Source organism: Nothoprocta perdicaria, unplaced genomic scaffold (genome assembly GCF_003342845.1).
Source record: "Nothoprocta perdicaria isolate Ctin4 unplaced genomic scaffold, notPer1 scaffold_186, whole genome shotgun sequence".
NCBI lineage: Eukaryota > Metazoa > Chordata > Aves > Tinamiformes > Tinamidae > Nothoprocta > Nothoprocta perdicaria.
Window position 1 is genome coordinate 554647 of NW_020455049.1, and position 25766 is coordinate 580412.

Consider the following 25766-nt stretch of genomic DNA (forward strand, 5'->3'; position numbering starts at 1 on the left):
TTTTTTTTTTTTTTTTTTTTTTTTTTTAATTTCTTTCCTTTTAATAGCATATTGATTTTTTTTCAAGGCTACCCTGAGCATTAGAGATGTTGCTTCCTGAGAAGCAGAAGGAAGGAGGTTGCTTAGTGAGTTCTGAATCAAGGAAAGGCTTTTCGGGACTCCCCCAAGAGGAGAAGTCCTGTATGAATGTCACAGATGAAATGGGAGAAAGAAAGGTTGTGTTAATGATGGAGGGTTATTGCTTGGATAATCCTTTCGGAAACCAGAAACTCAGCCTATATCCCGAATAACCATGCCAGTGGACTTGGATTTCCAGTGGTTCTTGTGTTCTTTTGGCAGGGTTATGTGTGGGGATTTTGCCACAGACCCATGCTTCATGGGCAGAATGAACAGCCTGTCAGTCAAAATCCACCACAGGAACAGGATTTCCTATCAAATTTCTTGCATGTCAACAGATTTTTGGCCCAGTTCCTTGACTCAGTGTTTTGAAACAAGGGGCATCTCAAAAATAAACCTTACTCCTGGGCTGCTTTTGGTGCATGCAGTGTGGGCCGTACTAGGTCGTGCACTGCAAAGGATAAGTTTATTCCTTTATTCTTTAATAAAGGCTCACATTTCTCTGTTATCTTTCCCTTTTCTGGTTTTCTGGAGGTAACTTAAAGTATCCTAACTACAATTTCTTATTTCAGGAACAACTAACCTTTTACAAATATCTTTTGACTCTTGTTTGTTGGTTTAATTACTTTTAAAGTGCTGATTTGGTGGTGACTGAAGCCAAATTCAGAGGCACTGACAGGCAGATGTCAATCTTGTAAACTGAGTTCAACAAACAAAATCATCTGTTTTCCATTCTTTTTTCTTTTTCTTTGAAGTAATAAGTCTTACTAACTGGCAGCTTTAAATTAAACAGGAATGTTTCTGAAAATTATCTGGATATGTCATGGGAAAAGAATCCTGTGTGTGAATACATTCCTCCTAGATTGGTTAATCTGATTACTTTTCCTCTTTCCAGATAAAAAGCAGTTTGAAAAATATGTTAAGAAGCTCACTGGCTATTTGAAAAGCAAAACATTTAATAACTAGAGAAATACAGGAGCGCATCTTCTAGCTGATCTTTTTTTTCTTGGAGTGATTTGTGGTTTCCTTTATAAGAGTGCTCTAAAAACACTTTTCTAATTACACGCTATTTATTTTATTAGTGTTGCTGAGGCATCCAGAGGCCTCAACTGAGATGTTCTGGTAGGCAGTGCTCTGTCAGTAAATGAGAAAAATCTTTTCCCCAAAGGTTTCATTATTAAAAATTATATGGGACAGTATGAGAGAAAGGAACAGTTGATTTCTGACCCCTTTTATGAATTTCTCACATCTCTTCTTGTAATTATTCCAATCACCCATTTCCAGTCATTTCCTCTAGCTCTGGTTATGCAATGTTCTTGCAACTAATGCCTCCTCTAAATATTTTCCAGAATTAGTTTTTGCTCTTTTTCTTTTATGAGATTTGATTTTATTTCATTCTACCCTGTTCCATTTGCTATTTCCAATTTCCTCCAGCAGTCTCAAAACAGCTGGATGCAAATAAGCACTTGAAAAAAAAACCAAATACCTTTTATTATATTACCTAATGTATCATGAATAGTGGGGCTCTTGCACCCATTCCTGAGGAGAGCTGAATTCCTGCAGCTCTTTCCAACAGGCCCTGAGCTTTTTACCTCAATGCCTTGCACTGAGAGAGCACGGAGACAGCCTCGTGCAGCGGAGTTCAAACGTGATGTGTGGTTATGAAAGTCAACCTGTGTCCCTGTGAGACTGGGCCAGAATAAACACATAGGTTTAATTCACTTCTGTTTGTGAGAATAACAGTGCTGAACTTACTGGGATTGCGTGGGGGTTAATAACTAAAGTTTAAAAAGAATATCAGGAAAGGGAATTGATCGCAAGCACAAATGTTAAGCAAGTAACTCATAAGACAAAACGTCTCCCCAAAGCCACTGAAAGGTCACTAGTTGCAGGAGAATCTTCTGGCTGTCCTAGGGCTCAGAGTTGACAGTCTCCATGAGGGTTCAGCCTTCTATCTGGGCACCATTCCTCTCCTGGAGGCACAGGGAATTTTGCATATACCTCAGCAGGAGACGGAGCTCACTAAGAGAGGATGGACTTCTCCAAGCTGGGTTTGAGGACACCCCACTGAACAGAGCAAGAAACAGCCCACCATGACATCCAGCTATGTCAGGGATGCGTGCCCTGAGCTATGTAGGGCTGTGCATGGCAGTGAAATGGCCAGGAGAAAGCATGACAAATGCTTCCCTCTTTGCCTCCATATGAGGCATCTGGACAAAACTAAGCCCTAGTTATCATTGACACTAGTGTGAATTCAGATTAAGTCCAGTGACTTCAAAAAAAGAAGCACTGAATGAAAGAGACAATGTTTTTCTTCCACCCTCAAGCCCAGCTGTCCTCCTCAGAGTTTGATCTCAATGGTTTGAGGAAAAATAACTCGTCCTGTGAATGAAAACATTGCCTTTCAGATGCTACGTTTGAGACTTTAATGCAATCTCTTGATTCTTTTTGGTAAAATTCTGTTTCAAGTGATAAAACAGATTCACCTCTAGCAAAATGGGTGTGTGCAACTGTGTGTTTGCTTCTTTTGGAAGTGTTCAGGATTTAACCAGTTCCTCTTGTAGGACCTGGTGTGATCACTGTTCTAACTGTTCTCCCTCTTTTTCCCTTTTTATCTTCCTGTTTTGCTCCATGTTTCCAAATACAGAGGAGAAGCCCAGAATAAAGTAAGTATGACGGGGTGGGTAGCGTTCAGAAACCTCAGGGTAATTGTTCTGACCTAGAAGATATGTCTAAGTTATCTGTTAGGAAAATGGCCACTATAAACCTTTGGATAACCCTCTCTTTATTCATGCAACATCCACCTGTTCCTATATGCCTTCTGACAGAGACAGCCTTAGCAACAGTTATAGACCAGGGTCTTAAGACCAGGTCTTCATCAGCCCTATGTCTTTCTTAAAGTTAGCTGGTGGAATCATGAATTGTCCAGGACGTGGCAGTCCTACAAGTTTATGTGGTGATGAGAGTCTTTGTGAGAGTCCGTGGCAGGAAAACAACCTGTCCAGGCAGAGCTGCTGGAAGTAGGAGGGATGGCAAATGTTGGATTTTGCTGCCTGGAGCTTAACTAAGGTTTCCTATGCACCTTCTGGCTCTGCAGATCCATGCATTTCTGTGCTTGAGGGAATGACTATAAGCTTTGGGAGTAAAAACCTTTCTGAGGACAACTCCCTTCCCTTGACCTTCCATGAAGGAAAACTGTCTAGTTGTTCCCTGTGGGTCGGCCCAGGACATGGTTTCTAAAAATCTCCCTTTCCTTTAAGATGATTTTTCTTTCACTCTCTACAGACTAACTGCTCCTAAAATACCAGAGGGTGAAAAAGTAGACTTTGATGTAAGTATTTCTGAGCCTATCTGCTTTTGTCTGCCCCTGAGCCACCTGCACGTGCAAACCCACAACTCCTCCTGTAAAGACACTGCTGAGGATAAAGTCAAGGGCAAAGGGATCGATGCTTTGCTGCCTGTTTGTAGGCGCAGGCTGCCATCTGCTCCCTGAAACACTCTGGATGCATTCTTTATTAATGTGACTAAGCTGAAATCTTTATTCATGTACTTATTTTTTGTTCTTCTTGAATCTTTGAAGATAATATATGAAAAAAAAGATGAAAGGAAGTGTGTTAGGAGTCCTCAGATCTCTCTCTTTGCAAACTGCCCATTATCATTCTCTGTTTAATACTACTCAGCTATCCTGAGGCAAGTTGACTTTTATTGTTTATATTACTCCTAAATACTTCCCTAGTTGTACTCTTATTCTGTAGTTCCAGGATGTTCCTCTGGTTCAGGAGTAAGGAAATATGATTAGGGATGGTTGGAAAGGATCAGAAAGGGGCATCTCCAGGGTCAGAGACTAGAGATTACACCTGTGAAGAGTTTTTGTCCTCTAGGAAGAGGAGTGGACATTACAATAGAGTGGCACTTTGAAAAGTTGAGTTGTTCATGAGGAACAACTTGAGGAACTTCCCTCGCCCTCTTTCCCACAGTATTTATGCCCTGTAACTCCTTCCTCATATGCAGTAGTATTCTTCTCCTCTGACACCCCGTATCTGGCAGGCAAATTACCTTCTCTTGCTGGTTTGTGCCTTCTTTCCTTCTGGCTGGCTAATGTGCAGTCTGTTGATTAGCTAGCTCGCTGCTACTGCAGAGCATGGAGAATAATAGGGACTAATTGTTACCCTTTGTGGGAAGCACTGATTAAAATCTCTGTGCTGTAGTGAAGCTTCCTGTAATCTAAAGTCCTCAGAAATGTGGGAACAGAAAATATGGGATCTTCTTCTAGAGTATATTCTTATCTCAATGCTCAGCAAGATTTCACCAAGACTTATATACTTGCAAAGATATGGCAGCTAAGAGAAGTGAGGAATAAAATATGATGCAGGGAAATGAAATGTGGGTTCTGTTGTCATCTTGGTTCCTGGCTGTCACATGGACAAGTCTTTGAACATTTCAGACTTTGCATTTAAGTTAGACGCTTAATCAAGGCTCCTGTTGATTTCTGTGCATATCTGTGGACACATTGTGCTTTTGTTTCTGTGTGTGTAGACAGTGTTGGGAGTCTGTGGGGCATGTATGTAGAAAAGCATGAACTTATTTAATGAATTTGCCTGCTCTTCCAGGACATTCAAAAGAAGAGGCAGAACAAAGATCTGATTGAACTGCAGGCCTTGATTGACAGCCACTTTGAAGCCAGAAGAAAGGAAGAAGAAGAACTGGTTGCCCTGAAGGAGAGAATTGTGAGTCTTTGTAGAGTCGTTTCTCTGTGCTAGATTATGAGATTTGCTATAGATGAGAAGCAGAATATGTTAGTCCTCAGAATTTGGCAGCAAGCTGTGTCTCTGTGTAAAGTAGAGACTGTTTCTATTAGCCCCAAGAGGATTCTTGCCTTGTCAATCCTCTCAGCCTCCTGCATTTTGCACCTGGAAATTCACAGGGAGCATTTGGATTAATTGTAAACCCTGTCCTGCATGCCCTGGCAAGGAAATAGATAGTTCATTGTCTGTAAACTAAGACTTTTGGTGATGGTGGTAGTCGTGGAGGGAGATAATGGATGCTGGGGGGTAGATAAGGTCACACTGATGGTTCTGTGTCTCTGCTACTGCCTCTTGCAGGAGAAGCGCCGAGCTGAAAGAGCAGAGCAGCAAAGAATTCGGGCTGAGAAGGAGAAGGAACGCCAAGCCAGGCTTGCAGTAAGTGTCTTTGCATCTCTCTGTCTTGGCATCTAAGGAGAGATCTCTAGAGATCTCTGCCTCAGACACTCCGGAGAAGAAACGGCTGCCCTCTTATGGCAACGACAGGAGGAGGAACTGTCAGTTCTCATTGTACTTATCTTGTCACGTTTCCTGCGTGACACTGGCTGTAACTTGCTGCCATGTGTCATCCTCTATAGGAGGAGAAGGCACGGAGAGAGGAAGAGGATGCCAAGAGAAAAGCTGAAGATGATCTCAAGAAGAAGAAGGCTTTATCCTCCATGGGTGCCACATACAGCAGCTATTTGGCTAAGGTAAAAAGCATGTGGAAGGAATACGGAAGTATTACACATTGGGGCTGAGTGGCAACAGTTTTCATTACAAGGTGAGAACAAAGCTTGACTGTCTTCCTTCTGGATTCTTAGCAAGTTGTCTTGTTACTCTGTCCCTAAACTCATTTCACTCACCCAAATTTGTGTTGCCTGGTATTGACTGATGTTCTGAAAATAGGCTGACCAGAAGAGAGGGAAGAAGCAGACAGCTAGAGAGACAAAGAAGAAGGTCCTGGCAGAGAGGCGCAAGCCCTTGAACATTGACCATCTCAATGAAGACAAGCTGAGGTAACGTGCTTATCCTCACTTATTTCAGGTACACGGCAGTGATTTCAAATTTGAATGTAGTTATTGGACATTTGTTCTTATTGTTCTGGGAATGCTCTAGTAAAAGAATTAGGGAGAGGAGATGGCCTTCCTCAAAATTCATCAAAGGACAATATTAGATTTTACCCTACCTTTATTTGGAGGAAAAAAAAAAAGCCCCAAAAAACCAGACTATTAATGAAATGATTTGGTAGCCTTGTATGTAAACAGAGATGAGTCACCTACCAGATCAGCTACAAACTTTAAATCCAGCTTTGATGCCAACTGAAAAAAAAAAAAGACTTAAGATTAAAGACTGTTTTGGCATTTATATTACAGCAGCGTTCCCAGAGGTGAGATAGAACTGCTAAAATATGAGTATGGATTTCTGCTGAGTCTGGAGGACCTGGAATTGAGTGCGGTGCTACAGAACAGTCTTTAAACGATAGTCTGAACTGCATGTGTTGGAGTTTGCATACAATAGAAAAATGAGATTCGCTCACCTCTGTCCTAAAACAGATGAGATGTGCAGTGGTAGCTGTTCTGCTTATCTGCCTGCTCATCTAATTCCCCTGGATTCTTGTCCCTCGTTAAGAGTTAGGGGAAAAATGAATCTGTTACTGCCTGATATATGCAAGAGTGGGAAGCTAAAAAGCTGTCAGATGAGAAAGCAAGACATTGAAAATCATTGAGTAGTTTTAAGATGAGTAAGGGTTTTACGAGAAGGTGTATAAATTGCCTCATTACTAGTGATCTGAAAACCAAAGGAAATGTACAATGTGATGTGTTTCTCCTGTCTTCCTTTCTCCATAAAAACACAGAGACAAGGCTAAGGAACTGTGGGATTGGTTATACCAGCTGGAGAATGAAAAGTTTGACTTTGCAGAGCAGATTAAAAGAAAAAAATATGAGGTGAGTTGAGAAGCCCTTTTGGTCACAGCGCTGGATCCAAAACATAATCTGTGGTTTAAAAAAGAAAAAAAAAAATGTGGCAACATCATTTGTTTTTCCAATGCACTTTTGGAATATTTACCCAGGGAGGCACTTGGATCTGCAGTTCCCCTCGTATGCCAACTTTTGCTGACCAGATTTAATATTTTAGGCTGAAACTGAATAGACCAGTTTGAAGGCTTTGAAAGCCCTGTAGAAGATGAATTCCTCACACACACAAACTTATTCACTCCTGTTGATCATTCAGATTCTGAATTTGCTCATCTGCATTGCAAAGTAATATTTTTATCCTGTCTGATTTCACACTTGAATGTTTTGAGTTTTATTCTCGTCCCAGATTCCCTGTGGACTGAGCTCTTTGGAGTTGCTGAAACCTGTCTTCAGCACCCGACCGAAGTGTCATCTGGTAACAGCCACTTGACGTGTTCCCTTTACAAATGGTCACAGGGTAGGGCTGTGCTTGCCCATACCAGACTTCATTTGGTGCCTGAGAAATCCTGTTGGAGATCTCTCTGTCCTGCTCTTCTTTTAATTCCCAATTACCCAGACACACACTGACAGAGGACAAGCAACATCAGTGTAATTATCTCAATCTCTCTTAGATTGTAACACTGCGCTGCAGGCTGCAGGAGCTATCCAAGTTGTAAGTACAATGAACTTGCCTGTGCAAAAGCAGCAGCAGCAAAGGCTACCAAATGCATGAGCCTGCCGCATGGTCAGAGAGCAGGTGCCAGCCAGCAAAATGATCCTGGGCTCCAAGCACAGAGAGAAAAGAGAAAACTGAATCTTGTGTGTCTCCCTTTCCTTCATTTTTCTCTTCCTTCCATTCTTCTGAAAGAGATGAGGATGGAATTTAGGAATGGAGTTGGAGATTTGACAGTGAGGTGGCTAAAAAGTTGAGCATGCAATCCATGTAGATCATGTCTGAAGATAATTCTCTTAGCAGCTTCTAGTACCATGTGGGAGACCACCCAGATGTACCTGGGACACATGCAGAGGCCTAAGGATTCATGTGTTGTATCTTGGAATTTGGAGGAAAGAAAGGAATGGGTTTGGGAAAGATTCTCCGTCTTGTGTGGCCACATGCTTATCCAGACCCAAAACGTGGGAGAGGGCCAGATAAATGATGGGAGGCCAAATAGATGTGGAAAACTGGTATTTAAGGCCATGGGAAGGGAAAATCGTACAGCGGTAGAGGCCTCTATGCAGAGTGAGGAATGGCCCATGAAGAAAAGCAAGGAACGCACAAACTATGCAAAACAGAAGAAAAGGGCATAGCTGAGAGGGGAAAAAGAGACAAGTGGAGGTGGGGGGGAAAAAAGTGGGGAGAAGATGATGGTAGAAAATAAAAAAAAATGAGGAGAAAGGTAAGTGGAAAATAGCAAAAGGGAACAATGAGCAAGAATGCAAGGGAGAGACAAATGAAGGAACTGGGACACATAGAGGTGGAGACGTTATTTAGTTCCAGTGTCTTTTGCTCTTTGGTGCTTTATTGGAGAGTGGCATAGTCACTGCTACAAGGTTACTAGTGAAGGTAAGTCTTAAGTCCTTGGGTCAAACTGAAGATAGAACTGGTTCTCATCCACATTTGAAAAATATTTGATTTCAATAAATGATTTAAACCAATGCTGCAGTTATTAAAACTTCTACAAGTAAGTACAAAAGCAGCTGATCTGCTGATCTTTCCTTCCATGTGTTGTCTTGTTTCCTCTGATGTTTCAGTCTCTTATTTTGTTTCTGTTTACCATGGAAAGACATGAACCAGGAAATACCAGTTTTTGGGCCAGCGCGAATGTATGATCTCTTTTTTTTTTTTCTTGTTTTGCATGTGGAAAATGTCAAATGTCAAAGTCAAAGGCCACTTTACATAGTCAAATGTTAAGTCATCAGTTCTTGGACCAGCAGAGCCAGTAGAGAACTTTACACCAAAAACAGAAGCAAAGCATAAGTCTTAGTACATGCATTTTTCACCCAAAGCAAATAAGGGAGAATGATGACTGGGTTACTAATGAAGCGGGGCCAAAGAGGGTGCTTTTTGTCACTGTGGTCCATTTGGATATTCCCATCACCTACAAGGAAAGAATCCCAGGATTTCACTAGTGAATCCAGGTCTACAAGCTAGGACTGAGATGCGAAGCTAGGCCACGAGGCTTGTGCCGAGAGGTAGGTGTCTGCTTTCCAAAGCATCAGGCTGAAATCTGTAATTTTTCAGCAAATCAGCAAAATTTTGGAAGGTATTTAGAGCCCCCACTTCAACCTTTTCTTCTGTGATTGATGCAGCTGCCCAAATTGTTGTCTTCTTCAGCTGTGTTAAAAATCTTCCTCCCTTCTTGGAAGGTGGTAGCTGCTGCAAGCTCACATCTTCTGCGCTACCAGCCAGCTCCAGCAGAATATGTGACCCATCTTCTTTCAGTCCACTGAAGCTCCTTAGCCCTACAAAATCCATAAGTAGAGGAAAAAGGAGAAGGTGAGGCTGGCATAGGCAAGAGGAAGAGGCTGTCCAAAAGCTTTCCAGCTGGCCAAGGTGAAACTCATTCCAGTTCACTCCCCTGCATTTTGATGTGCCAATTCACTTTCCTAATAAAGGTGATGAAATTCTAGTTCTTGTTCCTCTTGAAAAGTGAAATTGGCTTGCAGATATATTACCAACTAGCAACATTTCCCTTCCTAAAGAAAGGGTGAGTTTTATTTCAAAGGAAGTGCTAAGCTCTACCATAAGCACCCGTTTTCAGCACTCCAACAGGTAAAGTCCCCTCCCTGGGAGGGAACAAGGTTGCTCAGCAGATACCTTTAAACCCTGGTCGTGTATGTTGTTTGCAGATTGTCACCCTCAGGAACCGGATTGATCAGGCTCAGAAACAGTAAGTACCCATATCCCCTTCCTAGCTCTTGGCTGGGGATATGATCTCAGTGTTTGAAGTAGTCACTTCAGCCCCAACGCTGACATTTTCTTGCTGTAATGGAATGAGGCTAGAGATGAAAGGGCAACTGCCATCCTGCCTCACAGTGAGAAAATGCCAGAGAAACTGAAGTGAATCTAGCAGCTAGTACTAAAAACGTTGTGTTTCTTCACAAGGTGTCAGCAAAATTTCCATCTGCTAATCGATGGGATCTCCAAACACCTGACTGGGGTGCTTTGAATGCAAAACGGGATACAACCCTTGTTTATGAAGGGTAAACAAGTGGTTGCTAAGATTATAAGGAATGATGTGTAACACGACTAACACCATGGGATTACTGTTGTGAGTTCTTCTCATTTGTCATCTCTCTCCCACCTTCCTTTTCCATGTGACTTCTACTTAAATAGATTTTTGACTCTTTTTTAACTCTTGTATGTGTTTACAGTGGACTTACTAAGAGAACTGGGGCTGCCTTCCCACTTGCCCAGTCCACCCAGTCTTATCACATGAATGCAGCACTGTGGGCTCGTGTGTAGGTGCCAAACATAAGGCTTGACCTTCTCAGAGTATTTTCTTTAGAGCTGTAGGCTCATAAACCTCCACAGAATGTGCAGCTGTAGAAGGATGCCGTGGTTTATTTGGGCGATGCTGCCCTTTCTAGGGGCACTGTCACACCACCCACTGCAGGATGCACTATTACTGCACATTTACTCCCCCAGGAGACACTGTACTCTTTTTAGTGCGATAGGGCATCATTTAGAAAGGTTGGACTGGAAAGCCCAGAGCTCCTGAGGTATTTGCAATTTTATTTCTCTGCAAATCAGCCTGGCGCATTCCAAGGCAATGCCGGTTAATATGTCATAAAAAGAGCAACTGATCCTTTTGCTTTAGACTGATATTAAGTCTCTCTAAGCACACTCTAAAGGTTAGGCATAACATTAAACATCACAGGCCTTTGTGGAGGTAAAAGCACTCCACCTTAGTTTGAGTTCCTGTGCTGGGTTTTGTACCAGTGGAATGAATTTCAAGTAAGCAGAAACTGCTCTGCTGTCTCATGTAAAGAGTCGATTTTCAGAATAGATCAAGTCTAACTTGGTCAAGAGGTAAAGTATTCTCTATATGTGTGCCTGAGTCACTATGTTAAGTCCTCCCATTAATAAAGCTAGTGTTCTTGAACCAATTCACCCAGCAGCGCTACACAAATCTCCCAAAAGGTTGCCTTCTCATTCGTTTTGGCTCTCTGGAGGAACCGGTGACCTGAAGGTTGCTTCCTGGTTCATGGCAAGGCCCCACCACAATGTTCTGCCTCCCAGCCCCACACTCTGCAGTGTCAGAGGGCCAAGTTCACATGTGCTTTGGTTCAAGAAGTAGCTTCATCATCGTGTGCATGAGATGGAAGGGTCCGGTGACATGAAGTATCCCAAAAGGCACTGCCTATGGGAGCCGGTGCAGAATCTAACCTGACTAACTTCTTGTCTGGACTGAATCCAGGCATGCCTGTTTTTCAGTCAGAAGGTAAGTGGCGTGCATGCAGAATTGCCCTTGGATGTGCAGAAAGATACTGGAGTTTGCCTGAGGTGCTTTGTGTGGGAAGTGTAGCTGGACTGTTCCCATGCACTCCTCCATTTAGCAAGGCATGAAAAGAAGCCTTTAAAGGTTGTTCAAACTATTCTAAAGACTCGCTCTCGTGATGTGAGGAAGAAGTCATACTGCCTTTGCTATAGCAAAGCAACTTTCTTATCAGCCCCTAGCTATATTTAAATTATTATCCACATTATTTTGTCTCCACTACCAGATGCCTAGTGCATCTGAGGTATTAGACTACAGCTCCTGAGTTTTCTGTGGACACAAATCTATAACCTATATTCCAGATGAAAGTAGTCTTGAATACTGCAAGTGTCAAATCTGTGACTGGATAGGTCTGTCAGTGCTGAGATCACCTGGATTTCTAGTCTGATACTGCAGGAATCTGGAAATGTCCAACCCTTTTAGCCATGCACATCCTGGAATTCACTGAGGGCTTGAGGTGGAGTCTGATTCCACAATATCAGCCCGTTTTCTCCAGGATGTGCTCTGTGGCCCCCGTGCCCACTGCCTCAGAGGTAAAAGGAGCTCACCACTGACCCGAGAGCACAGTGGTCGAGAGCCTCATTGCTACTGTTGTGCTGACGTGCTTGTCTTTCCTTTTGCATTACAGCAGCAAGAAGGCAGGAGCCAAGGGCAAAGTCGGTGGGCGCTGGAAGTAAAGAACCAGGCAGGACGGCCCGTAGTGGCATGCCTGAACCCTGCTGGTCTCCTCTTTCTTCCTTCACAAATCATTGTGTCCCCATGCCTCAGCGATAACAGAAGTCTCAACATCAGCCTGAAATCATGACATCAGCCTGGGCTGGCTATTGCTGCTGCTTTTCTTTATCCCTCCCCACCTTGGAGAAGTCCAGTGATTTCCTGAATCTGAAGGAAGCAGGTTCCTACAGGAGCTGAGACGACTCCTCGCTGGCATCTTTACTACCTGCTGAGCATGTCCTTTAATCCCCTGACACCAGCCCTGTGCCATCCTGTAGATTGCTGTGTACAAATCTCTGGATTTTGTAAATAAAGCGCGACCAGTGTCTACTTCAATGACAGTTCTCTGGAACAGTCTTTTGTGCTTTATTTAGGGGCATCTCCTTTTGCCAAGGGTTTGGGTGTTGGGCTGAACCCTTAGTTATTAAGGTGAAACACTCTAGTTCAACAGCTGGGAATGAAGTTGCATATAATGAACAAAGAATGAGGATGGGAGACTCTGGTTTATGGCCGTGATATGGGTGGACAACAAGGACCAGCTCTGCACTGGGGGGGCTCTCAGTCCATGAGCTGCCAAGCATACCTGAAGCAGTCAGGAAATGGATAATGGGAATCAAAGCATCAGGAATGAAGGATTAGCTCCACAGAAGTGCTGGTTTTCAGCAAGAAGTGGTAGTTTTCAGCTCAATGTTTCTCAAGTGCTGGTGTTTCACTGCAACATGTAGTACCACTGGTTCAGGTACCACCTTAAAGAGCTGGAGGCCACTGAAACCCTGCATACATATAATAAAACCCATCATCAAAGCCTGATTCGTTTTGGTTAATTCCATGCAAAATCAAAGGCTGCCCCCCTCTGAACTGGGCCAGAACAGCATTAAAAAGCTGTGATTAAATGAAGTCCCCGAGCTCTCCGGTTGGATGCTTTTTCTCTGCTAGCCTAAAAACGCTGTGTTGGAGAGAAATGCAACCCAGGTGCTGTCCCTCCTCACCCAGCCTGCCACAATTCTGGCTCTAGCTAGCAAATCTGTGACCGGGAAGAAAAGTGGGGGGAAAAAAACGATTTCAGAGCAGGCGAAGGGCTGCCCCTCGCCCTGGCGCCCTGCGGCCCTTTCTGGCCCCACTGGTGCCTCGACACACGGCATGGCCACAGGAGAGGCTCTGAACTAGGCAGTTTCCTTGGCAAGTCACTGTGTTTTTTGTCTGCTTTTCTGAGGTGACTTGGGGGTGTGTGGAAAACACACACACAAGAAGTTTGGGCTTGGGGAGAACACATACCCCAGAGCAGAATGCACACCACAAGTTTGAAGTTTGTATCTTTAATAAGCAGGACAAAGGAACCCAGACAGGTGGGAGACAGAGTGGAGCCAGGAGTGGGGGGAGACTGCGGGGAGGCTGGAGCGAGGGGGTCACAAAGGAGGCAAGCGACCTGAGGTGCCAACACGCGGAGGGAGGCACCGAGCTGGGTACAGGCTGTGACTCCTGAGCCCCTTGGCCAAAGGAGAGGGCACCGTGGCCGGGAGGTTAGGATAAAAGCCCTGCTTTTATCCTAATCCCCCTGGCAACCTGAGAGACCCCACAAGGATGTGCCCGGTGGACTCCCCCTTTATCCGAATAAAGTTTTGGGTCCCCTCTGTCTCCTTTTGGACACTCAGTTCTCGGACACTGAGATTTTTCCGCACAGGGGTTTCCTTGGCCGTTGCCCTCAGGCGGACGGGCCAACCCCGCTCCTGCTTTCCACGCTTGGTCTCTCCCCGTGGCTCTCTCCCAGGCCACGCTTGCCCCCAAACCGCTCGGACAGGACAACTCCCGGCCATTTCCCGTCATAAGGACCGAGCGGGGCTCTCGGGGCTTGTTCCTGCTCCTCCGCGGCGGCAGGAGGCGCTGGGCCGGGGCCGCGGGCACGGCAGGCGGGCGGGAAGGCGGCGCGGGCTGCGCCATGGCGGCGCGCGTCAGGAGGCTCGTGTAGGGGCCGGGAGCGGGGCCGGGAGCGGGGACCGGGAGCGGGGCCGGGAGCGGGGACCGGGAGCGGGGCCGGGAGCGGGGGCCGAGGTCGGGGCCGGGCGCGGGCTGAGGCGGCCTCTCGGTGTCCCCCGCAGGTACCCGCTCTTCCAGCCCGGCGGGCCGCAGCTGCGCATCTTCCGGCCCGACTTCTACATGGTGCTGGTGCGGCCCGGCGTGCCGCAGCCGGAGGACACGGCGCAGTTCCGCGTCTCCATGGAGTGAGTGGGCCCGGTTCGGCCCGGCCCGGCCCGGGTGTCGTGGCGGCCCCTTCCCGCCGGTGCAGCCCGCAGGGACCGGCCAGGGGAGGCCCCCAAAACTTCTGTTTCTCTCTCCCTCCTCTCCCGCAACCTCCTTCTCCTTGCTTAGGATGACGAAGCTGGACATCAGGAACTACCTGGAGAAGATCTACAAGGTACCGGTGGTGGCGGTGCGGACCAGGATCCAGCACGGTACGTGCGGGAGCGGCCGACCTCTCCAAGGGCCTTTTCCCATGCCAAGCTGCCATGGGCTTCATGTGTCCCGGTCCAAGCCCTGCCTGCGGCCTCCTGCCAGCCCGGTGGTGCATTTGCTCCTTAAGGCAAAGATACGCCCCTGTATATTTGAGTAGTTTCCTTAGACTGTGGCATAACTTTAATTTTATAAGGAAAACTGAATCTGCAAAGCCTTAAAACCTTGTTTTTTACCTGGTTTCTGCAGTCTGCTTTTGTAGTTGCGGCCACTTGTCTTTGACCGCTGGGTGTCTCACTTCAGCGGGAGCTTTTTTAAGTGCTCCCAATAAATTCATACAAGCACAGGTATTTTTAAAAGCCTATGGCCCTTATCTGGGGTTATCCAGGAAGCACTTAGAGGATGTGGTATGGTTTAACAAAAAGAAAAGCAGAGAGAATGAGAATATTTCATTAGGCCTTCAGATAAAGCTCAAAAGATACCTTTAACAAACATTCAGCTTTTCAGCCCTTGTAACTACTGCACAGAGCTACGGACCTGCCACTTCCACTCATGGTCCCTCCCAGCACCCCAAATAACCCAACTGCTTTCCCTTCCCATTTGTTTTAAGTTATTCTAAGCCCCAGGTGGAGCAGGCAGACCACTAAATGAACAGAATGAATTTTGAAAAGGGCCAGGGCAAAAGCTGTAGTAGAGGAAAATGGGAATGAAATAAGAATTAAATCTTCAAGAGGTACTTGTAATACTCAGATTAAGAAAAAATATATCTGCAATATGCTTATGTGAAAAAAAAAAAGGGAAACCTTGATACCAAGCACTGTAGATCTAAATATTTGTAGTTCTAAGCAGCACTGGAAAATATTTGTGCTTGTCCTTTTAGCTGTTTGCCACTGCTTTAGAAATGGTGCTAGAATATATATTTTGGGGGCTAAAAGGAGAAAGAGGTAAGAAAAGCCTAATAATTAGCTTAAAGGCCTATCATGCAGTGAATAAATAGAGCTAGGGATTCCCCAGTGACCCGCATACTAGTTGAGAGTCGACATGCTTTGTGTGCTGTGGAGCAGTGGGTCACGCTCGTGTTCTGCAGTGCTGGGTGGCAGTAAGGGGTGGCGCCTCTGTAGCTGCTGAGCAGACTTTTCCTCTTTGGTCCCCGGGAGCTGTAGATGCAGTTGGGACTGTTTATTCCTTCTGCTCCCTATCTGGCAGACCTGCCCTTGCAAATTTTGTGTGTGACCATCTGACCACCCGAGTTCAGTGATGCTCCCTTTCCTCCTGAAAGTGAGGAGAGTAGGATTTGCTCATTCCAGTACGTTTTAATAGTGAGATACTACTGCAAGGGGTGTCTGTGTTAGTACTGAAGAAATATTCCCCCTAACAGTAAATCAAAACTGAAGAAGAGCCCTCCTTTGGCTTGGCTGTGCTTTGGGGAGCCTGCAGGTTCTGGAAACTAATGGAGGGGGCTCTCTTTGTGCAGGCGCCCACAACAGAAGGAACCACAAGAATCAGAGAATAAAGAAGCCGGATTACAAGGTCGCCTACGTCCAGCTGGTGAGTTAACGTGGGTGCTCCTGGGGTAGAGGAAAGGGCTGTTAATCAGCCAAGCCAGAAGCAATGACCAGTGAATAGCCCAGTTGGCTGCGTATTTCTGCCAGTCCTTTAATAAAGGCATCACCGTTAATACCTGCCAGACTGCAAAACCAGATTTATGCAGTCTTAAATGATTTAGTGAGCAAATTCAAATAAATAGTTGGTTTTCAAGTCCCGTTTTGTTCGAGGGCTATATGTAAGTTATGGCCTGATGTCATATGGTGCTGCTTTGCCAGGAAGTTTCAGGCTGACCCTGTACTCGCTGTGCTGGAAGGTTCACCACTTGTGTGGTTGATTGCTGAAATGTTCAGTAAGAGAAAGAATATAGCGTAAGGATGGAGAAGTTTTTATTAAAGCTCTTTGAATCTTGGAGAAGACTAAGGCATATTCCTTGGGGAGCTTTTAGTCATGTCTAGCAAGTGTGCTTTGTGGCTAAGCTGGGTTCTAAAATATATGTTGGTTGCCCAGTGGAAAAGAAGTTTAATGTTCTTAAAATTTTCTTTCATAACAGGAGCATATTACAGTTTAATCTTTTTTTGGCTTACCTGTCCCCATGTGAAAAAAACAGCCAATTAAAAAAACAAAAACCCTTCATATACAGAAATTATTTTAAAGGAGGGCTGTTTATATTGCAAAATCATAAATTTAAAATTGCTGTTGGCAATGCAACCTCAGTGTTACTCCATACAAGGGATCTGTGAGGGGAACACTGCATGATCTTAGAGTTTAAAGACTACATAAAATTTATATGCACTTGGGATCAAATTAAAGATGCACAGCCAATTGAAAATCTGACATTTCCCTTTTTTTTCAGAATTTAAATGAGCTTGGAAGTTTTTCTCTTAGTCTCTTTTCTCTTGGGGAAGGATTGGAAAGAAAAGTGAGGACAATGTATTTCACTGGGCAGCCCTTTATCTTTGAAGGAACAGTACGCCTTGTGGACAGAAAGTAAGAGTTATATTTAGGTCAGGCCTAATCTTAGTTTATTGTGGTGAAGCTAAAGCTAAGGTGCTCTGCACAAAATTTTTTGCATTACAGAAAATCACTTTTTCAAGGAAGATCTGGGCAAGGGGAACGTCTCCCTGGTGGAGGGAAGGCCATTTGTGTGTAGGTTTTTTGGCTGTGAGACATCAGATACAAATGACTCACTGAGAGCACAGCTGAGGAGAGGAATGCAAGGAATCACTTCTCTCTGCTAGTCCCAGCTTGCCTTCCCTGTGTTGTTGCTTAGTAGGTAAATGCAGGCACTTTTCTTCATCATCATAGGTGTTTGCTGGTGACTTTTTTTACTTTTGGAGCTCTTTCCCAGCCTTGAAACGCACATGCATCTTTACTGAGCATTGGCCATTCCTCACATCTTGGTTCACTGTATTTAATTTTTCTATCCATTCACCACTAGTTCTGGTGCCTCAGACACTGAGCTCCCACTTATGTTTTCACATCACCTTTAAGAGGTGAGTGAAGACTGGAACCCAGTGTCAGCTGTGAAAATGCAGCTTTTGCCTTCGTTCTCATTCATGGTTTGATTTTGGCCACCTCAGGCCTGATGCAGCCATTGTTAATATCTGCCTAATTTAGGGAAGTCTTTGGTAACCACTGTAAAATCCCTATTTTCCTGAGAATTGTTTTGCATCTGCCATGAGTCAGAATAACTGGGCTTTCCCACCATTTTTACCAGCTGTGTTTTCTCTCATTAATCCAGTTTCAAGTTGAAACTGCTTATGTCTGGAAAAATAAATGCTTGTTTTCGAGAGCTCTCGGGTTGATCTTCCCGTCGCTCGCTAGGTGGAAGTGTTGCTCTTCCTAGGGTGACGTGCAGGCAGCTCTGTTGTGGCTTACCTGAATGAAGCCGAGGATATTCTCATGGCAGCTCTGCTTGCCTGCTCCCTAAAACATCACATTATGTGTCCCCACACAACATATATATGTCAATTTGCTGTTGGGGCCTTAAAGGTGAAAGGTGCATGAAGTCAGAGTCAATACGTACCCTTAAGCGTCAGGTTAGTGCCCCAGCTGTCCCACATGCAAGAATTGTTGTCCTTTCTTTTCCAAATACTATTTCTTGGAGATTCAGAGCTGTTTACTTTATTCTCGGGCTGTAACTGGACAAATAAATGATCAGTCCAAGGATAATATTTTCACATTAAAAAAATACCTCAAATCATAGAAGGCTGTGGATCAACAATATCTTGCCATTCCAGAGGCTGCCTACCTTTTTATTCCCCTTTTGGAATGTGGTGAGAAAGGTTTTAAGTTATAGGCTCCTGGCCATTGCTTTCCAATGCTGCTTTTTTACACTCTGTTGTTTTCTTAATTAAAATCAAAGCAGCACACCTTTGCCAGCATAAACGAATGCCATATAGCAATCTTTTTCTTTACACTGATAAAGTTATAATTCTCCTACTGTTATATAAAGGAGAAAAGGCCGGTGGGAAACGTTACAGTTTCATCAACATCAGAGAAATGAAAAGAAAACAACAACATCCCCTCCTCCACCTTCGGTGTTCTCAGTGTTTCAGCTCAACAGGTGTCAGCACCCGTGGGAGCCCAAGTGCAGACAAGCCTCCGGAATCCAGACCTATTTTTAATTAAACCTGTTTTGAGAAATCTAATGGAGATGGCTGTAAAAAGGAGCCTGACCTTGTCAACATTAGGCCTAACACCTATTTAGCTGCGTGAATGATGGCACAAGTGGGAGCATTTTTGCAAATGCTTTCTCCTCAAACCCTGGCGAGTGTCCTGTACATTCATTGTAATTAGCCCGTTTGCACGTGAGACGTGGGGGCATTTTTCATCTTGCATCTAATGAATTTAGAGGAAAATGGGATTCTCTGTGTGCTCTGGCGTTGCCGTGTGGATTTTAAAGCCGCTTTCTATGCGGTTTGGCCATATTTGTTATTTTAACATCAGATATTACCACAGAGATAGTAGGAGAACTGTTCAAATGCATCGAGTTATTAAACTTAGCTGCGTTTGCCGCTACCGCTGGACCAAATCCCACGCTGTTGGGAGTCCAACATTTTTTGGTTAACGACACTATAAACATCACTTTTCTCCTAATTCTGAAGGACAGTAGTAAGTGCTTCAATTATCTAAATAATCAGAAGACCTCACAGTTGTTTACATGACCAGTGTTTGCTGCGTCATTCCTACACCATAATATCTGTGCTGACCTACTATTCCTAAACTTTTGAAGGGATGCAAAGGTCAGAAGAGTGTAAGTGCGTTTGTGCTGGATAATCCTTCTTGCAATTTTCTGACATGAGGCTTAGCAGTGGAAAGGTTAACACTTGACTTCATAGGCCTAATTATGGTCACTTAACCTCCCATTAAAGTGAATGGAGGCAATTTGTACCACTTGATGTGGTAACTCCTTCTGTAGACTCGGAGAAAAAGGTGCGACTCCACCCTAAATAACCCAAAAGACTGAAATGTAAGCTGAAAATATTTGCTCGGCGCTTAGGTCACTTTCCATGTTGAAGAAGGTCAGTATTTAAGAAATGAGTCTTCGTAAGACCTAGTGTATAAGTCGGTTTTACCTCTGGATAACGCTGAAGCAGGGTCAGGTGTGGGCAGAAGTGGTGCCCATTTCTGTAGTCTAAACATTGCACCATGTATCTCACTTGGGTATGACCTTAGAATTTGTAGCGAAAAGAGAAGTCTCTGGGAAGACCCTAAATCCAGCGTGTCAATAGATGGAAACCACCACATTGCCTTTAATTTTATGCCGACAGCAAAATACCTGAACGACTCCCCCCTAGTTTGCTTCTTTCTTGGTGATTTATTTAGACTTAAAAGCATTATGAAGACTATTCAGATACAAGAGGACTTGATGTTAGAGCTTGCCCTGAAAAACGCCAGAATTTGTTACTCTACCAGCTCACATTAATGGAAAAATTCTTCTGTTGGCAGCTTGGAATCCAGTTCCAAAACAGATTAATTTACATAAGCAAAATAATTTTTTAACAGTATCTTTACCTTTCTAGAGAGTTTTCCCTCGGCAGAGCTGTGTCAGGTAGGAGGATATTCTTGCCTTCTCCCCACTGCCTCTGTGCTCCTAATTAAGGTAATCGTGTGCCAGAAGTTCTAAAAGAAGCCCCAAACTTGGCTTTTCTTAGAGCCCTTTTCAGTTTATTATCTTCAAAACTTAACCAAAGGAAGGACCTTGACGAAATGACTTGCTAAAGGTAACACAGTGAACAATGTCGGGCTTAGGAATAAGCCACGTGTTTGCTTTCTGATGGCATATGCTCACAGTGCATGTTGTAGAAATTTCTACTTCTAGAAAGTAGAAATCTAGTTGTAAATTTTGTCCCAGTTAGGATTTTTTTCTAAGCATGTGTTTTTATTTTTTTAATATGGTTGTCAAACAGGTACTTTGTAGAAGGTGAAAACTTGTACAAAAGAAAAAAAAATACTGGTTTGAACAGCACTACATGAGAGAGTGATGATCCATCCATTCCTTTGGTGGACATTTTTTTTTTTGAGAAGGTGACCTGTGAGCTAAACCTTTGGTGGCCTCGAATCATGTCCAAGATGCACCGAATGTAAACATGCCTGGATGGCCTCTCAGCCCTTTATGTAAGTTGATGCCTCTTGGTTTTTGTGAAATTTTGAAATACCCAAAATACAGGCTGCTTTTGAAAACTAGCTACTGAGCATGCACAACAGCTATTTTTCTTAGGGTTTTCATCACTCCAGAGTTTTACAGTGCAGTATTACTGCATAGCATTGTTACTCAAGATTTATCAACCTTCAGTTCTCAGGGTGTAGTGTCTTGGCTGTTTCCAATCGTGTCTGGCCGCCGGCCAAAATCGGAATTTCTTCACAAAACAAGATCTGGAAAGAGCCAACGTGTCTGTGCTGATTTTTATTTATTAAAAGACTCCAGATGCAGATTGACATTTTCAGCTCAATATTTGACTTTCACCAGCCTTGCAAGGGAACTGTGAGCGTTTTGATAAACAGCTGAAAGGTTCGCCTGGTTTCACTACAGCCTCTGTGCAGATCTCGCATCTCTCCCTCTCTCTCTCTTTCTCTCTCTGCCTCTATCTGTGTTTTTTTAAAGTTGTTTTGCAATACTCGGTGTAAGTAAAATTGCCCTGCACGTTCTTCGTATAATTTAGGGACAACTTCCTTGACTTCTGCAGTAAGGGACGTGCGTTGGTGCTGGAAACCAGTTGGTGCTGCAAAAGCACCAATTGAAAGTGCAGCGAAAGAACAGCCACTCACTACACTGACCAACGTAAACAGTTCTCAGACTTCCAGTGTAGCGGATGTCTAGCATGTTTGCCTGGAATGTTTTCCAGTTTCTTGACCTAAATGGCCTCCTTTCCACAGTGGATGAGTCCTTAGAATTGGCCTTACCTGTGCTATAGATGCCATTGGGCTCGGTGGCTTGCTTGCAGAACAGTAATATTTTTCAATGTAAATCAAATTTGTATGCTATAATCTTGGGCAGTCCTTAGCCTCCATGGTGCCTCCTTCCTTCTCCTGGAAGTTTCAGTGCGCTACAGCTCTGGAATAGTTTGAGGACGTTAATAAGACCTAGTCTGTGCTTCAAAATGCAACTGTGCTTTAATTGTCACGGGGCAGCTCTGGTAGACATACCTGGTGGTAATTTACAAGTACAAAAGAATTGAAACCCCAGAGTATACTCTGGGGAAGGGAAAACGGAGATTTGTTCCAGTTGAGCTTATCCAGGCGAGAATCTAGGAAAGAGCAATGTACACAGCAGCTCCCTTGTTGTTTTTGTAGTATGGTCAGGCTCTTAGGAAACCCCCAAGAAGTATGCACTACAAAAACAACTGCAGCATTGCTGTGTATGAGTTGATATTTCCTAGATTTTAGTCTGGATAAGCTCAACTGGAATAAGCCATAGGGTTTTTGTGTGTATTTTTTTTCTTTTTTTCCTCTTTCTTTTCAAAGTATATGCTTGAGATTTTAATGCTTTCACACCTGTAAATTACCACGTTGAACATATATAGCTGAATGAATCATAACACGCGCTCAGCTGGGGCAAGGACGTGGTGACAGTTTCTTCAGATTGAATAATGTCACATTTCTGCTTCCTGTATGTACTCCGGGTAGCCATGTTGTGGGAGGTTCACTTGGTCTCCTTTCTGCAGCCATTTCATAACTCGACCTCAGGGCTGGTTATATTTTCTGCATAAGTGTAAAGAATGGGTGATTTACAAAAAAAAGTGTCTCAGGTTCTTAACTGCTTTTGTTGAGATTTCTGTGTGCAATATTCTGCTAAAGAAGTCCAGGAGAGCTAAGATTTGTAAGTATTTTGGAGAATAATTATTAAGTGATCCCTAACAGTTAAGTGTTTTCTTATGCAAAGTTGTAGGCTCAATGGAAAGAAATGGAAGGGCTGGTACTGTTGAGTTTAATGAAGTTGTGCTTAGTGCAAACACCACTTAGAAAGTAAGTAGATAATGTTAATGGGATAGAACATTTCCACAGAATAATGGTTTCCTGCTGTTAGATAAAAACCAGAGACCAAGCAAATGTTTATTTTCCAAGTGGGAGACATAGATCTGATGATGATGTTGTACTAAAGCGACTTGTCTGTTAGGCAGAATGACTGATGCAGATGTAATCACTTTAATCTCGTCACTGATGTATTAGACAGATTGTTCCCAGCGTAACTGTTTTACACTCCCGTTTTTATTCTTGCTGATAACAGACCTCTGATAATCTGTTATTCTGTATTCCCACATTGCCCCCTCTAGCAGCAGCTGCTAGGCCTGAACTGAGGTCTCTCTTGTACTTAGATGAGAGCTAAACAACTGTAACCGTTACCCATGGTTTGAGTATTAATAAATCCAGCGTCTCCTCCCCTCTTTCATCCCCCCGACCCTTCCTGCGTTTTGCTGATGGTGTTAACTTTAACAGAATCATTTATTGCACTGGCCTTGCTGTTACTGTATGACTCAGTACATCCTGAGGCTGGTTGGAAATGGAATATTTTAAGAAGTGCCCCATCTTCTGTTCATTCACATTAATTCTTCAAAGAGCGATGCCAATGTCTTAGTTTGCACACAGAGGAGAAGAGGCTTAAAATCAGGATACTGGGAGAGAGGCTGTGTGTGTCTGAGGGGGTGGGGAAGGGTTTTTGGGAGCTGACAGGTGAAACTGTCACTGAAACGGTGATATTCTCTTGTAATTTTAAATGAAAGCATCATAGCTCCTGCAGAAAGGCTGAAATGTTTCTTTGACCATTTGTTTTCTCTCTAGGGCCAAGGACAAACCTTTCAGTTTCCCAACCTGTTTCCAGAAAAAGAACAAACGCCAGAAACTCGCTCTTTTGATGAGTTCAGGAAAAAGTATTTCGAGAAAGAGCTGCAGAGGCAGAGAGGCGACCCCAGACGAGGTGGAGTCCCCGACTGGTTTGGACTTTGATGCAATAAGCCGGCTGCTCCGAGAGATTTTAATCAGCAGAATTTGCACTCGCCTCTTCTTGTAGGAACCAAGGGTTTATTTTTGAGCAGCCCTTGCTAGCATGTCTTTTTACCTGGCTGTTTGTTCACGACTACAACAAAATGGCCCAAAAGAAATAAAAAGGTAAAATATATCCGACTGCATCAGATCTTTCCTGTGAGCTTGTTGACTGTTTCTAAAATGTGGAGTTGTTTGTTGTTGTTTCTGACTGTGAGTGTCATTCTGCTTAGCCTCTTCCTGCTTCTGTGGGTCATCTGAGTGAAGCAGGAGACGCAGTTTCCAGGGTAAGTGTGGTTTGTGTCGAACAGGGTGCGTAAAAGGCGAGGCAGGACAAACAGAGGTGGGAAAGAAGTTGTAGAAAGCTTGACTGTGGGCTCAGGACGTAGGTTCACTTATTGTCAGCTGCGCCCTCCTGCTGTTTTGCGGGTTGCCTTTCTTCCATCGCGGCCGCCTTTCCCTAGGGATGTTTGCGTGACCCCATTCCGCTCCCTTGTTAGGTGGCACCTCGGGGCTGGGACCTGCTGGCGGGCACACGTCCGTGTGTGTGTGTGTGTGTGTGAGCCTGCGGTGCCGTGCAGGTGGCGAGCCGGCCGGGAACGGCTCCCGGCACGGCGGCGGCCGCGCTCCCGCCCGCAGCTACCTTGCACGGCTGGCAGGAGGCCTCTGTGGACACAGTTGTATTGGCGTAAAGATACTGCTGCCAGTGTGGACTGCTTTGTGCTCAGGGCGAGTGAAAAGGCTCTTTTTACTTCTGGTTTAACTCCCGCCACTTCTAGGTTGCTGGTCTAGGCTAGGGCTTTGCTAAGCCTTCGGGGCTGCTGTATTTGGGTTTTTCTTTTGCCCAGCTCTGCTGTTTCTAATCAGTCTAATGAGGATAGTTTCTCTTTCCCTTTGTCACATAGCGTGTTCTCCCAATGTGTCAGAAATAGTGGAAAAAGCAAGGAGAAAGCAAATGACTTTCCCACAGATGAAGGGAGGGATCCATTTCTGCAGGCCACTAGCTATGATGGCAGCACGGGCAGGGTTAAAGGCACAGCTCAAGTGGCCCTGCCTTTTGGATTCTGCCACTTGAAGCAGTTGGCAGGGCCCTGAATGAACCCTCGCCTCAGCACTTCTACCCGGGTGCTCTCCTGTATTGGTCTGTGTCTGAACTTCTTGTTTGGACGGCTAGCAAGATGTTTACAAGGAAACAGCTGTTCCCCCAGAGAAGCCATCTGAGGAGGATTTTAGGCACCCTCTCCTGTTCATTAGTCGTCTCTTTCCTCCTGCTCCTTCCCCTCCGCACGACAGTCGACCATCTCCTGCGGTTTGTTGCTTACAAACCCACCCCGCTCGTTGTCCAACTTCCAACAGGGATCATGCACATGATCTGCGTAAGTCAGCTGGTACTTAGAGAGAGATGCCCTCAGAGAGGAGGGAGATAAGGGGGGATTTGCTACTCCCGTGTTGCTGACAGAGCTACAATAGTAGAGATGGAAAAATACTGAATTCACTGAAAACAGTTTTTTGTTTGGCATGTCTGCAAAAAGCCAGTGCTTTCTGACTTTGTAGTGACACGTGAAACCTAAGGTTAAACCAGGAGCTGGCCTGCAGTTCTAAAGTGGGAAGTCTGAATTTCTAGTCTGAATGCCTAGATAAAAGGGTTTCCTCTGATATTTACAGCTCTCATTTATGTATTTATTAAGGGGACTGTTTCTCAAGCTTCCAGCTCGATGTGGAGTTGATCCACATGGGGGTTGGGAATGGAGTCAATTCATGCTGGAACTGGGGCTCTGCTCCTGCAGTATAATATTATGGAATTTGTTTTCTTCCCTTTTCTTTGTGGTGGCCTCCAATACAGGTAACTCCGTCTTCTCCGTGGTGAAGGTAATTGAAAAGAGTTCGTCCAGTGTTGCTATGTATCTTCCTAACTGGCTAGTCAGCCTTAAGCAAGCAAGCAGACAGGTATGTGATAGTTCTGGATGAGTGAGGCTGCATCCTCTATGTTAGGTGTGAGAGAGTTGCTTATATATAAGGGTATATTAACAGTCAGCCTCTCTGCCTTGCCTGTCCTGGTGCTCAGGAGAGGTTGGAGTCAGCAGCTCGTGTACTGTCACTGAGGACCCAAGCTGAGGAGTTTATTGCAGTCCCAGATGAGTTCTAGGCTGAGTGAGTATCAAAAGTCCGGGGCAGATCTGCCGTGGTTTGCAGCTCTGTGGTTTCTTTGTGGGTGAATA

The 25766-nt window shown here is 44.5% G+C and overlaps 2 protein-coding genes across 2 annotated transcripts in view; both read left to right on the forward strand.

Annotated features, from left to right (window-relative positions):
* The window catches only part of TNNT3 (troponin T3, fast skeletal type), a gene marked incomplete at its 5' end in the record, with an annotated part of 15498 nt that extends 3146 nt beyond the window's left edge, over positions 1–12352 (forward strand). Inside the window, 9 exons of the mRNA XM_026036810.1 lie at positions 2765–2783; positions 3403–3448; positions 4728–4844; positions 5220–5297; positions 5498–5611; positions 5808–5917; positions 6757–6847; positions 9707–9747; positions 11984–12352. Of these exons, the coding sequence (XP_025892595.1) occupies positions 2765–2783; positions 3403–3448; positions 4728–4844; positions 5220–5297; positions 5498–5611; positions 5808–5917; positions 6757–6847; positions 9707–9747; positions 11984–12032 (665 nt within the window). The remainder of the gene's footprint in view (positions 1–2764; positions 2784–3402; positions 3449–4727; positions 4845–5219; positions 5298–5497; positions 5612–5807; positions 5918–6756; positions 6848–9706; positions 9748–11983) is intronic.
* A 1635-nt stretch (positions 12353–13987) lies between these two features.
* MRPL23 (mitochondrial ribosomal protein L23) lies at positions 13988–23625 on the forward strand. The gene is made up of 5 exons (XM_026036814.1): positions 13988–14031; positions 14166–14288; positions 14437–14519; positions 15992–16065; positions 23347–23625. Exons 1-5 carry the CDS (start codon positions 14006–14008, stop codon positions 23509–23511), a joined length of 471 nt encoding a protein of 156 aa, XP_025892599.1. The 5' UTR covers positions 13988–14005; the 3' UTR covers positions 23512–23625.
* Positions 23626–25766: the final 2141 nt, after the last annotated feature.